The sequence below is a fragment of the Sphaeroforma arctica genome, assembly GCF_001186125.1.
Source record: "Sphaeroforma arctica JP610 unplaced genomic scaffold supercont1.781, whole genome shotgun sequence".
NCBI lineage: Eukaryota > Ichthyosporea > Ichthyophonida > Sphaeroforma > Sphaeroforma arctica.
In genome coordinates, this window is record NW_014039777.1 from 26,574 (window position 1) to 41,573 (window position 15,000).

The window sequence follows — 15,000 nt, forward strand, 5'->3', positions numbered from 1 at the left end:
ATATATATATATANACTATATATATATATATATATATATAATAATATATATAAATAATATTATACACACACACACACACACATGTACATACATACATTATATATATATATACATATAAGATATATATATTTATATATATTAACATTAATATATATATATATATATATACTTATGCATCTAGTCTTGCACTCAGGCAATAGCTTTATATACTTGCCTATTGTGTAGGCGTTCTTGGCTCGGAATGGAATACGGGAATGACCACTGTAAGCCCTGGTGGAGTTTGCAGCAGCTGTCAAAATCAAGTCACGGGCGTCATGCTGAGTAGCGAGAACAAAGCCGCACTGGCGCGTGAGATCAGTCTGATGATGGACGACGATATCGTGAAGGGGTTGCGCACGAATAACAAGATGATGAAATACGACTTGGTGGTCGATGCCATGAATGTGTGCCATGATGCGGGAGCAACCAAACGCAAACCAAATAGCACCAATTGGAACTTAAAAAAGGTATGCAATGTCATACACATGCGAAGGGGATGTGCTGCTTCTGAAGGATTGTGTGTGTCTCACTGCGCGTCTGTTGTTGCCACGTGGTGGGCTATCGCTGTATAATCATATCCTTCTATTATTCGCTTACCTATTGCCCTGCCGGTGGCGTGTGGCACCGCTCGTAACAGGCTCCAGCGAAATGGGAATGTTGTTTCTCTAGATGACTATCCACGTTTACAGGTCGAAGCGGTCGCACTGATTTTTCATATCATACGAGCGTGATCGAAGTGATACTGGATCAATTGGAATAAACCATATATTCCGAGTTGCTTATAGCCTGTTTATGTGTGAGCAGTCTAGGACACTCGAATATGCCAGTGGTGGTGACAAAAATTTAGATGCCTCTAAATGAGTTCATTCTCGACTTCACTCGTGTGTAGGATGCGTGTCTCATTTGCCTATACACATATCTCTTGGCCGCAAAATAGCTCCAAGGACTAGTAAAGCAGGTGACGGATGATGGCTTGTTCCCTCTTATGACTATCAGACAACACGTGATCAAAGACGCACCGGCCCAGAGTCGCCCATTCCTAGAAAAGCTGTACAAGAATAAGCAATTGCTTGTAGGTATGTAGTTCGATATTCCTGTTTCACGAGTGTATAGGGACAGTGATATATTGTCACGAACCCTTTGCGATCCTCTGGCTGTACACTTATATCTGCATGTAATACCGCAGCTAACGGTGCAACGGAGCTCACGTACTTCCTCATGGTGAACGATGCTCTGATGTGCTAATGTACGGGTCTTTGCTTACAGGTCTGATACAAAGTGAGAAATGGGTTTTTCATATCTTTATTTCAACAATTTATCTCAATTTTGTCGAACCAACGCTCACACACCACACACTAATATACACGTCAAACGCTCACACACCACACACTAATATACACATCAACACTGCAATAAAGCGCCTTACGTACATCCACGTAGTCCACGTATATAAACACATCAGTCTTTGAACACGCGTATGTGGATTTCACAAAAGTAGTGTACAAGTATATTCTCGTGAACTCTGAACTCCACTTCTGAGTATGAAATCACACATCGACCCACCCGCTAGGGATATGCCCACCTGTTAAGCATACCTATCTCACACACAGTGCATGAAGATGTTCCTGATGATTACGTCTGGGTGCTCATGGCCCTGTGGAATGATATGAACACCCTGTTTGTCTCCAATGACAAACTACGAGATCACGAACATAAGGTATGATCGAAGCCTTGAACGCTTTTACAGAAGTCGGTTCAAACATCAGCAGCTAGAGGTCGAGCTCACATATTGTATTGTTTTTATTGTTTCTACGCTCATGCACGAGAAAAAGCGAGTTCGTTTGTTTTGACCGCTCATCACAATGGGTGGTAATTTGAAAATATGTCTGATAGCCAATTCGCGGGGGAGTGCCAGTATTATTTCTTGTGCCGTGTATTCATTATCCCTGTTTGCCTCGACTTCTTCAGTTCGCTGGGCTATCGCCGTATCTGCAGCCACTGTTCAGGCTGTGGAGACAGTCCCACCAAGTGTGCCACCAATACGTCAAGAATCAGTGGTACGTGGGAGTGCCGCGCACATATGATCTCGTTCCCCAGTTCGACATCCCTGTGACGCACATGCACATACCCAGAGTGGCAGATACGACGGGCTCGTACCTGATTCCCAGTATGAACGACAGGTGGCTCTGTGCCACTCAGGTGGATGCCGACGCACTGCCCACCGAAACATCAGCCGTTCATGCTGAAGCAGCTGCGATGCACACCGATGGAGACTCAAAAAGCTAAATCAGATCGATCAATTCGCTCGAGGATGGTCATATGTGCCTGCCTGGGACAGCGTCGATCTTGCGTGGAAACGGATCCTACAGTTGTACGAGGAATCACAAGGGGTGTGTCTCTTCGATTTAAGGATGTCGGATCTCAGCGGGATTGTGTGTTTACTTCGACACAATTTTTGGATTGCCAAATGTGACTGATTTATCTGCCGGGGCATGGTTTGTGTATACTACATACAATTTCTGTATATTATCAGCGACATGTTGGTGAGCGCGTGCTCACACTGAGCGTTATTGGAAAACTCGCACAACCTTTGCGGGGGTTGCACGTCAATTTAGATGCCGAGGTGCTTTCGATTTGTAACTGTAGTTTTGCTGGGCAGTATTGATTGATGGATATGCTCGTACATGTACTTATGTACGTGTACGCTGGGAAGGAGAGGGTATTGCACCGTATGATTCGATCCACGCAAGATTTCCGGCCACCGTATGTATTCGATTTTTAACATAGTATCATATGTCCTGTGAAGCCACCACCAAGACTAAAAGCACTACCAGACTGAGTTTGAACGCACCTTCAGAATATAGTACAGAACGACCCACAGTACGTAATGGGTCGAATTAGCACTTCAACTTAACGGAGCGCGAGAATTATGGGCGAGTTGCTGATATTGGCTTAAAATCCAAAATGGTCGAGAATTAGTTCGCGAATAATACAAAGTCTCTTGCGAATTGCATTCGGTGCTATATTTGTCGCCTCATTGAGATAAATTCCTGGACCAGTCTAATGATCGCGTGTTTTCCATCACAACAGTGAGTGTACGTGTTTTTTTTTAAATTTTCTAAATTTATTTAAACAGGAATGTTTCTAAAGTCCCGATTACGTTACAAGGCCGCTAATGGAGTAGTTGACTCGTGCGACCCTCTAGAATGGCATTGGCACCATTCCCTTTACTATATTCTTGGGTTTTCTCTCGTAAAATTGGGAATTATATTGGATTTAGGCTATACTCTATACACTCGCATGGCATAGAATGTCGTGGGAATCTTGCGAGATCTTCATTCCAACTTTCGGTGAGAATTCTCCTTTTGTCATTGCTAGGAGGGCCTGAATAGAGGGAAAGGCGTGTTTGTGTAAAAAAATTAGCTTTTAGATAATGAAAGGTTTAACTGGAAGCATAATTGCTGGTTTATTACCAGGCAATAAAGCGGTCGAGTGTACACAGAGATGCAAGGATAATAATACACTGTATCCACAATGCTCAAATATAAACATATACATACTTGCGCCCACGTGAGAGCTACTTCCTTCGTTTGCGTGATCAGAATCAACGACTGTCGGTTGGTTTCGATTCTGCGTGTAGGTGAATAATGTAGGTGAATAATGACAGTGATGAACTTGAGAACTGACGAATCGGACAACCAAACACGGGATATACATAGCCTTCTATGTATGACTTAAAAGGCAAAGGGATATCGTACAAGTTTCACACTGTGCTTGTAATAGAAAATAAACGCTCAGATCTCAAATCCATCCCCTCATACTTGAGCACGTAGTCCTTCCCGCAGACATCGATCATTCGCACCTTCTGAACCTCCGCTGTATGGTACATATATAAATAAACGTCATTTTAAAATCATTGTGCGTAGGCGACCAACTAGAGAATAATTACTTCAAGTGCTACAAGCGTCGCCATTCCACAAGCTGATAGATAGCAAACGAGTTGTGCTTAAGATTCATACCCATCCTCGCTGTGCACTTTTTGCTGACATCGCCTCGCTGCTTAGCCCAGGTTATTGTGCGGTTGAACGGATTGGCGATTATGAACCGCTTCTGCTTCCTTCCAAATGCACCGGGTTTCAAGAACCAATCTCCCCTGTGCGTGAGATCAGATTAAAAACACTTGTGAGCGTGCGGAAACAAAATCTTCTTCTTGCTGATGGTGGCCTATCGTCAAAAAGTGCGGGCAATTACCGAAGGTGCTCATAGTCAAGATTCCATTGATCAGTACATATATAACGCACGCAAATTTATTTCAACATTGGAGGTGATTGGCTTCTCTCCGATACACTCATTTTTTATGCAATCGTGCTGTACTTTTAACGAATGGCATAGACCTTTTTCCAGCAACGACTTACTTCATTACAGTCATCATCCAAAGCTCTAGCTCAGGCATATCGGACTCGCATCTGTGCGCCGTTGCATTGGACTGTGCGCTGATGGTTCCGTCTGTATGGCTGTATGTATAGAGGCAAAAGATCGAAGTGGAGGATAAGAATCTATCCTACCGCGGAGTCGCTATTCCCATAGACTCAAATAGGTATATTTGAGACCATCTGTATATCTACACGTCTGTAAAACTTACGAGAGCATATACACACATCGACTGGATTAGTACTTCAATATATCCAAGACAGAGCGATTTTTATCGCAAAAATAATGAGAATGAGGTAATTACAAAATATTCTGACGTACATGTGCACACACGTCGTACTACCCGTTTAGCGATCGCACGTAACGCTATTTCCAATTCACAAAAACACATGTACACTCGCATACATAAGACATGTATATATACGAATATACATTTATGCACGGACAGTATGGATATCGAACCTACAATCGTGCTGAAGTCCTGGCCTATGTACAGATGCACATATGTACTCATAAACCTACATGTGAGGATCAAACGCAACAATCGCTTATATCTACCGGGACTTTCGTACATATCCACGAGAACTCGGTATTATCACTCTCACACTTAACTTGCGAGAATATAAAGCACTATATGGGTACCAGACTATCTCACTGATCTATACCTGTCGTAAACGACTGCAGACCCATCGCCTCCGTTCTCTTTCAGTTGTTGCCGGACTACATCCTCAACATTAGGAGCCATAAAACTGTTCATACTCAGCATAGACGCAGGGCGCTGCAGAGATAAGATACAACAGTGGTGATTGTGGGATTAATGTTTAGTCTGAGGAACACAGTGCATCCGAAGGGCAACTTTGGGACAAAAGAGACAGTCAGATTGGGAAAAAAGTGAGATGAATTTGCGGACCTACAGTAAGACCGATGTGAAGTGAGAACTTTTATATTAACCGGTTAGTGTGCAATGTATCACCCAACATTTAATCAAGATTAAAGCATACTGTACATACAGTGAGGTGTCCGTGTCGTCTGCTCTTAATTTTTTACGCGAAAAGCATACCATAAATAAACACAGAATTAATGTAGATACCCTTTGGGTCTATTTGCTGGTAAGACAATCGTGCAAAATCAAAAATGCATGTGAAAGCTCATGTCAGATAGTCCATAACACCATAGCTAGCAAATAGCAGACGATCGCGACACTATGCATGAAGCTTGCAACAGTACCCGCTGCCTGCGAAGCGGCGAATCACTATATGGCATTGGGCCGGACAGGTCGAGGCTTATGTGTAATTGTTTGCGTGTAGACATACAAACATATCAAAACAACTCCGAGACATATCTCTATGCAGAAGCTCAGCGTAGTTCTATCGACTTACCATCTTTTCCCAGGGGGGTGGACGAGCGTTGGGGTCGCCGGTCAGTTCAAAGGTACCCGGGGACACATGCGTGGATATCCTGTTCTCGTCAATGGTGTTGTTGTGCGAATCCGGCTGTGAGTATTGTCGTGACTTGGATACCCGCCGGGTCTTCCTTTCGGCCTGGGGATAGTCGTGTGCACTCACTGTCGCAGACTCTTGGGAGCTGTTTCTCAGCCTAGCATCCCTGTCCACACCCATATTCGAATTCGCGTCGCTCACTCGTCTGCCACCGCTGCCACTGCCCCGCACTTCCACCATGCTTGATCGCGTGCTTGTGGCACTGCTTCTCTTACCCTTCTCGTTGGAGGTTTTGGTGATGGTTGTCGTATTGTCCGATAAGCTGTTGTCTGATTTCTGGCGGATTTCGGTATTGGCCACGATCACGGTACGAGATGTGCTTGTCAACTCCTCTGTTGGACCCTGATATATCAAAAGCATGAATACGAAATTAAGATAACGGAAACAGAAAGGTCACAGGAATCAATAGTCCTACTCAACCGCTTGGTCTATTGGATTCAGCAACGAACTAGTCATAAAAGGTAAGCATGTGATACCTTACGCCAACTCGAACATACTTGTTTTGACATCATTCCAGCGAGATCATTCGCTTTCTGGAGGTGACCCGTAAGACCTAAAGCGGACGTTGCGGTGCCAATATCGTCATCGAGAGTATAAAAGGCGACCACGGCTTCTTGGCGCGTCACCGGATTAGGCGGTGTCGTCCGCGCTGAGCAGTACGTATGAGAGTTATATGATTAGTACGAAAGAAATCACACCAATTCCAATCAAATACCATGGAAGTGGTGAATGACATATGCATAAGCGCACAGAGTATAGCTCTTGGGACGCCCTTCGGAGTGCCAATTCTCGGGGTTTAAAGACACCACCAACAAACCAAACCCGAACGTCCCTTCACCACCACGGATATATCGTCAGGCATGGAAACGCACGCTACTCAATAAAAACATACCGGTTTTGTGCTTCGGAATAATGCGGACGGGCGTGGTGACGACTGATGTGGGCGCGTCCTCGTGTGGTGTCTTGGTAATGACACCCACCGAAGTATCATAAAGAGCTTCCGCGGTTCCCAGGTCATGGTTATTGTCCATGTTGACCCCCTTTGTTGGCTCTTGGGCGTCAGTCGTGACCTGATCAGTGGACTCAACTGCGATAATACGTAATGCACCGCCAGCGTCCGTGGTAGATGGCCGTATATTTGCCCCTGTCTGATCACCGCATTCTTTGCTGGCGTCACTAACGTTCAATACATTAACTGCCTGTGAATCTGCCATCTCTACGAGACACGATACATCCACGCCAGCATTCTCCAAGATCGACACCCTTCTACTTGATTTGATGGGCGTTGTGTCTTGTTGCATTTCCGAGTGTTCGGATGCTTGATGGCTGCTACTGGCTTTTCTCTCCTTGTCCTGCTGGGCCAATTGCTGATGTGTTGCAGAAGCCTTCGCCTCGTCCGTGTCTGTATGACTTGCGGTTGGTACAAGTGGCTGTGGCGCTACAGCCCGAACAGGCAGCGGTTCAATCTGCACAGGACGTAACGGGTGACGTTAGTGACGCATGAGAGTGTGTTTGATAAAGAAACACTACCTAAGTTTGATACTGGACCTACACTAAAGGGGTAATGATATACACACAACGCACATAGCAATAAATATAAGGGCGCTTATATGCTTTGCTCACTTAAAAATGTATTATCGAAGGTTCACATTGCATCGGTGAAAGGTGATCGAGTTGTGAGAACAAGTACAACTTCCGTCGAAAAAAGTTTTACTGCAGTAGGCGACATCTACCTTCCCTGTACAACAGGAAGGCCAACGAGCCACCCCGCGCACACAAATTCCGAAGCGACCGTAACGTGCTGCACCTGTCTGAGAGCGATGCATCCCTATTGAATAGCCACAAGTCTTTAATTATACGTACAACTTCGTGCGATATACTTACATCTGTATCCTTCATGGGAGTGTTGAGTTCAGGGAATGATTTAATGGTCGAACTGAGGGCTGCACGTATGTCGCTGTCGTCATCGAAAGACAGTTTGTTGCTGGGTGTGGAGTACTCGCAGTCGGAATCTTCATCTTCGTTGTCTAAGTCTGGCTGTGCTCACGGAAGTTGAAGAAGGCAATATTTCTTAGTGAAAGAAGCGTGGTTAAATACCTTGTATTTTGTGTGTATAGGAGGTCTAAGCGACAACTTGGACCGGTCTCCAGCATGCAACTGGTCATAGTACAACACTTGTATGGCCGTACTGCAGCTCGAATGTGTATCGGCATATAACCACTCGATGCGAAACGAATACTGACATACCGCATTCGTCACAGAATATATGTCAGAAGTTAAACATACTGATACACCATACGTTTCATATCATACATGTTTGTAGGATCGACATATTGACCCCCCATACATTTCATAGGTCGCACATACTGATATACCATATATGCCAAGGATATACGTCACATGGCACACATCTGACATAGCATACGTGTCAAATGATACGTCACATGGCACACATCTGACATAGCATACGTGTCAAATGATACGTCACAGATCACACATACTGACATACCAATATGTCAAAGGATATGTTTTAGGTAACACATACTGAAATACCATTATGTAAAAGGATACATGTTTTAAGTCACAATACTGACATACCATACTTGGGTAAGATACATTTTATAGGTCTCACCTACTGACACACCATGCCTTTCATAGTATTTATGATACAGGTCACACTGATCGACATACAATACCTTTCACACGATACATGTTATAGATCATACCAACTGACACACCATACATTTCATAGGTCACACCTACCGACATAACATATTCTGTTATAGGATACACTTACTTAGTTACCATACCTTTCATAGGATACATGTTATAGGTCACACATACTGAGATACCATGCGTTTCATAAGATACATGTCATAGCCAACACTTATTGACATACTATACGTGTAATATTCTTGTTGACGGTCGAACTGTTCGACATAAACGGCGAATCGCCATATGACTCATTAATCTGGGTCGAGTGGGAATTGGACTGCGCATGAGCATGACATCATTGGAGGGAGTATGCTTAGCGTGAGAGCTCCAAGAATGGAAGAGATGCGCAGAGCCGCACAATCTGAGATGTGTACCAGATAAGTACATATAAATACAAATACTCCCTATCACCACACTTTATATAAAATGTGTACCAGAAAGTACATGTAAAAATATAAACCTCCTATCGCCACATTTAGCATACAATGTGTACCAGAAAGGTATATATAAATACAAATACTTCCCATCACCACACTTTACATGTTATCTGCAAAGATACATAGCCGATACGAATACTTCCTATGACTAAAGTCTACATGCAATGTGTAAAGATGCATAGCAGATACGAGTACTTCTCGGGGCTACACTTTGCATGCAATGTGACCAGAAAGGTACACAGTCGACACGAGTCCTTCCTATCACTACACTGTTCACCCTATCTGACATGTAATAGACCGCCAAGCTCTTCAGACAGTGACTGAGCCAATACATAAGCGAATAAAATCAGTGTCGCACTGTTACCGATGGAATATAGTTGACTTTTTCTGCTTCTAGCAGTTCTAAGCGGTCCCTCGCCTCCAACGCCACCTCCTTGTACTCGCGTACTTCTGTAGTCAGAGTTTCATTGAGTTCGCTGACAGTCGCGAGCTCCGCCTGTATTTGTTGAAACAGCAAACGCAGACTTGCACTCATAAGCCGTTGAGATTGGACAACCGCTCTGCCTAGGCGGGTCACGCAGTAGAGAGCTAACACCAACTGCCCGTCAGAACTATGTATTCACAAGCTATGCCTAAGTTTATTATACCAATGATGACTGCCGCTAACTATGCATGATCGGACAGATATATATATATATATATATATATCTGGATATATATAACAGTTAAGCGGCAGTGAATGACCACAGGGGTCTGCAATCACCGAACTATCAAGCACGCAAATTACAGACGCTTTGGTCAGAGTTTTGCCGAGAATAAAATGCTACATCACAGGAAGTCACTGAATCCCAGCCCACGAGAGTAGCACAGCTGTACGCGTGAGCTATCATTGAATTAGCGAACAGTCAGTGTAAAGTGGTAACAATAACAAAACTACTGACGCGCGTCAACATCATGGCCGCGCATGCAGAATGACAAACAGCAGTGATGTAGCTGAGATGCGCCGAGGCTCATCTTCAATGGCTGTGAGTGAATTTTTCGTTCTCTACGCTTAAAGTAGGTGACAAGAATATGCACTATTCAAACGCTACATAGTCATCAACCCCCATCTACTACCAGCTGATAAGTGTTAGGCAACGTACCTGTAAGAAGCTAACAGCCTTCATCATCATCTGTTTCTCCGCAATGGCCAATGCCAAAGCAAGTTTGTTTGTATCATCCGGCTTGGCTGTGTCTGTGTGGGTGTCTGTGTGGCGGCAGTGGCTGTGGCTATCGCTTGTGCTGCCAGTACTCATATTGCTGTCCTCTCCCGTGCCATTGAACCGGAACGAGGTATTGGAACTGTGCAGTATACGTAATACGTACCATGAGTATTGAATCATCGTGCAAGGCAGTGCCATACGCGCACCACGCTCGAGACAAATATCCGTCCCAAGGATATAATAGTTCAGTATTGAGCAGAGTACGGATCAGAAAGAGCGAATCAGTGATTAAAGGAGTACCATGTAAGCAGCAAATGAAGCGAGTGATGCCTCTGACGGGTGAGAGGGACTATAAATGTGCAGGAATTCAGGGGCGCAATGTTCACCCACCAATTACAGAGAGCGATGATGTCGAGCAGAAGGGAGGGACTGGAACTGTACAGTATACATACCACTGAAAAGTAAGTTATAGTACAAAAATGCAAATAATTCAGTGCATGATTGTGTCGCAGCAAACAATACTCGTGATTTCTGCTTGTTTGCGCACTTCCTCACTAGTATTCGGATTTCAAATATAGGTTTTGGACAAGCGATGTCAGTTGACTGCTGTCGGTTCCAGCATGCACAGATGGATCATACATAAGTGTTCGTAACTGGCAGCATGCCTAAGCAACACGGAGACAGCCCCAGTTTATCAGATACGGCAGAACAGAAGTTTACACATGCACACGAGCATGCGTAACCACATTCTGATACCTGACAATGACATATTCAGGCACATATGTGAGCATGGCAGATATTAAGTACTCGCTGTATCCCCATCCAAGGATACTGTATTGTCAAGCTGGCCGCGATTTGAAAACACTCATCCAGTGTATGCACCGGCATAGACACATACAAAACTCTATCTGGGTTAAGTTTTGGAGCATATACACTCATTCCTTTGTACACACTGAAAACATACTTCTGCCGGTTCAGACGTCCTTTCATCAGCGAGAGCTTATCTGTGAGTTGGCCAATTTCTACCGTATTCTCCTCTGTAAGGTGGATATGTAGTGAACAATAATACAGCACAGATACAGTAGTGTAGTATTGAGTAAATTTATAACAGTATATCTACATACATCATTTTAGTTTGATCATGCAAAGTAAGTATGATAAACTTCGGGTCAGTGCACTTCCAATTTCCTTATTTTTACCACTACCGTTCGCCTACGTTCTCCTCTGAACACTCACAGATCATGATGAATCATCATCAGGGGACAAGGTGATCTCTCATGCACGAGATTGTAGGGGTATAGAGTTGTGACTTGTAGGGTTTAGAGGCATGGGTGGACTGCTGCGATCTACTATTCAATGTCTGCAGATGCACCTGCCCGTGTTTTTTGAGTGGTCACATCCTTAGGGGGTTGCGTCGTACCAGGCGCGAATAAATATCTCGCTGAATAAACAACTTACGGTACATTCGCATGACAGAAAACCGTCCCACATTATAATAATCTTACCATTCCGTGCGAGTAAATCAGCTTCAGTCTCTTTCAGTTCATGATTCTCCTTCTTCAGTCGGATGTTCTCTTGGCCTAATGCAGCTCGCTGTGGTTGTGTGTGTGTAAAAAAAAGGTTAAACGTCTGCATCAGCAAGTTAAGCCCATAGCGTCCTAAAACTTTCCTTTCGGTCCATGTTCGATGAAAATCACATTTCAAAATAACGTGCAAACCAGACAAATCATAATCTAAAAGCGTAAAAAACTAAGATGCCGCTGTAAACTAGTTATAATTCAATTTAAACAATGGCGACTCAGCTACAAACTGCGAACGTGACAGGTTGACCTTGCACTTAAAAAGGATAATAGAGATCTATATCCGATTGGCAGAGTCAGACTTTAACTCTTATGAGGCAACTTCCGTACGTATGTCGTGAGCTATGCAACAGACGCCTTAAGAGCCGTATGATGTACACCGAAAAAATAAACAAAAAAATCTGAGCATAAAATACATAGATAAAGGGATAAATGGAATATATACTATACCCGCGACCAGCGTATATTACATGAACATACATTCAGATACGCGCATATGACTGTGTATATCTAAACAAACATACATAATATGTGCATATGTATGTTTGTATCTATACAAATATACATGCATATCTAGGCATATGCCTCAGTCTGTATAGATGATATATACACTGGTACCATTGTAGCACTTACATCTTCCTCACACTCGTCGCGCAAAGCCATGATATCTCGCACTTGATGTTCTGTATTCATAAGGTGGGCCAAATCGAAATGAGTATTACTCAGCAATCTATACGTATTCTATCTCGTGAAAAGCTTCAACGCTCGGTTGTTTACGATCCAAAGAATATCGACGTCATCTGCGATGCTTCGTTGATGCGATGTTAGTGGGTTAGGGACTAACATTTTCAATTAATGCGATGTTTTTGGATCAGGGACCAACAGTTTTAGTTAATGCAGTGTGACCAATTTAGGGACTAACATCCAAGCCATATCATCGATATCAAAGTATTTAGTCACTATTACGCGCTTCGCTAGTCCGAGGAGCGGTTATCAACTACTAACCACAGACACTATATCTGATACACCATCAGTAAACAGTAACACAGGTACATACATATACGCAAACTAGAGCAGAAAAAAGTTAAAGGGTGTGGATAAGACCCCCCAGGATCAACAAAAGCGCACTCGGTGAATGCATATTATCCACAGCGTACATATCCCACACTTCCCCAAGTTAAAGTACATACCGAAGCTTTCGCATGCGCTCTCAGTGTGATCGAGTTCTTCTTTTAGCTCCACGAGGCGGTTCTCCAACTCCACCTGTGGACACAGCGATGTAACACAAGGCATACCAAATATAGAGAGGGATACGAGAAATATATTTATGACATCGCAGTGAAGTGCGACACATTTGAGATGCGTGCGCGGACGAAGCAAAATTGATATCGGGCAGAAAAGAAAAGACATGATATGCAAAATATAACGAGGTTCGTATAGCCAATAAGTACCAGTTATGGTAATGAGAGTCGGTACCCTTCACTATTCGATAGTGCTCAAATGCAGCACACGGTGTACATAAGCGAGTACAAACCAATTCTGATACTATTGGAACATCTGGACGAGACTGGTGCCAATAACAGTTCGTATAGCTCACTGGAGCTAGACAAATCAACTGTATCTGGTCACGAGCTTACCATCTTCTCTGCAGATGCTTCGCCATCAGCCTTCAGGTCGTTGCACTCTTGCATAACCTCTGATAGATTATTGATAGTCCAGTTGCCCAACTCAATCAACAGTCGAATGTCGTAGTTGTATGCTTCGCAGTCTGATATATGCAAGTATGAGTTGTGTATGTAACACAGGACAAACATTTTAGAGAGGCGGATTGCATACACACTAAACTTCCGACTTGAGCGAACGTGCTCATTGGTACCATTCGTGTTGATAATAACCAAAGTAGACACTTGAATTCGGAACTGAATCAGACTATGCAGGGTATTGGCGACTAGCGGCACCTAAACGAAGACCACAAGGAACTCTAAAAGACAATGTAGCACGCACATAGTATGCGTACCATAGTATCAGATTGAATTTGCACTTTCTCTGATGCAAGTAATTTCAAAGTTTTCGCAAAGCAGATTGAGCACAAACATCAGACTTATATGCAATACAATACATCATTGTCACGTAACACGAGCGAAATGGCACCTTTCAGCTGCACGCCGTCATCATCGTCTGGTACAGGTGGATCTATACCATGCTCCTTGATAAGTGTCTGATATTGCAAAAGAGCCTCGATGATATTGAACTGACGATCAAGACCAGAGCCACGACCTACAGGGACGCACGAGAGTTTGGCGGTATGCAAAGTATAAATAAAGCTATTGGCAAAGCGTGATGGATACAGTTTTCACATGGGATTGTAGTTACAAACGTCTAGGTACTAATATGTAGGTCTCATAGATGGTCCAGAGGAGAAAGCGACGCGCTTATTTGTATGAAACCGCGAAGTACTATGTCAAATCATGCTATACTTTGGGATAGACAGTTGAGTTCTTCCAGCAAACATCCTCTGATAAACCTTAGATGAACCAAACTAATTGATATCATGCACAGAAAAGAGGGTACAGGCGAGTAGAGCACAAAAAAAGAATCCTGTACGATTAGATAGGGGTTATTGCGTACCTGGCAACAGTTGTCCAAAATCTGAGATATGGTCCATCGGCGAAACGCTTAAGATGGTGTCGATGTGGTCACTGCGACTCTCCAGCGAATCGATGGCATCATACAACACTGACTTGCGCTGCTGCTGTAATGAGTGTCATCGATATATGAGAAGTGATGGTCGTGGAATAAAGTGAATATTCGGCTAGAGCCCGTACTGTAAACCGAATGACAAATAAACCCCATATATATATATATACATATACACATGTTTATATATATATATACATATATATATATATATATATATACTATATATATATATATACATAAATATATACTATAAAAATATATATATATATAAATATACGTAACAAGCACACAAAATATAACATACATATACATAAAACACATACACATACACATTCATGTACAATACATATAGATATATATATACATACTTACATACATACTAGTATATATGTATCGT

General features: G+C 43.1%; 2 protein-coding genes across 2 annotated transcripts in view; one reads left to right on the top strand and one right to left on the bottom strand.

Moving 5' to 3' along the window:
- Nucleotides 1-3,165, top strand: part of SARC_08555 (hypothetical protein) — a 5,862-nt gene extending 2,697 nt beyond the window's left edge. The window contains exons 2-5 of the mRNA XM_014297468.1: nt 226-506; nt 977-1,115; nt 1,650-1,756; nt 2,008-3,165. Coding sequence (XP_014152943.1) covers nt 226-506; nt 977-1,115; nt 1,650-1,756; nt 2,008-2,325 — 845 coding nt within the window. The 3' untranslated portion in view covers nt 2,326-3,165. The remainder of the gene's footprint in view (nt 1-225; nt 507-976; nt 1,116-1,649; nt 1,757-2,007) is intronic.
- Nucleotides 3,141-15,000, bottom strand: part of SARC_08556 (hypothetical protein) — a gene marked incomplete at its 5' end in the record, with an annotated part of 12,882 nt that continues 1,022 nt past the window's right edge. The window contains 20 exons of the mRNA XM_014297469.1: nt 3,141-3,423; nt 3,600-3,669; nt 3,861-3,915; nt 4,059-4,192; nt 4,455-4,553; nt 5,136-5,248; nt 5,850-6,311; nt 6,467-6,618; nt 6,862-7,435; nt 7,854-8,006; nt 8,869-8,940; nt 9,486-9,617; nt 10,264-10,462; nt 11,288-11,360; nt 11,829-11,916; nt 12,537-12,586; nt 13,094-13,166; nt 13,541-13,671; nt 14,055-14,180; nt 14,532-14,652. Coding sequence (XP_014152944.1) covers nt 3,328-3,423; nt 3,600-3,669; nt 3,861-3,915; nt 4,059-4,192; nt 4,455-4,553; nt 5,136-5,248; nt 5,850-6,311; nt 6,467-6,618; nt 6,862-7,435; nt 7,854-8,006; nt 8,869-8,940; nt 9,486-9,617; nt 10,264-10,462; nt 11,288-11,360; nt 11,829-11,916; nt 12,537-12,586; nt 13,094-13,166; nt 13,541-13,671; nt 14,055-14,180; nt 14,532-14,652 — 2,973 coding nt within the window. The 3' untranslated portion in view covers nt 3,141-3,327. The remainder of the gene's footprint in view (nt 3,424-3,599; nt 3,670-3,860; nt 3,916-4,058; nt 4,193-4,454; nt 4,554-5,135; nt 5,249-5,849; nt 6,312-6,466; nt 6,619-6,861; nt 7,436-7,853; nt 8,007-8,868; nt 8,941-9,485; nt 9,618-10,263; nt 10,463-11,287; nt 11,361-11,828; nt 11,917-12,536; nt 12,587-13,093; nt 13,167-13,540; nt 13,672-14,054; nt 14,181-14,531; nt 14,653-15,000) is intronic.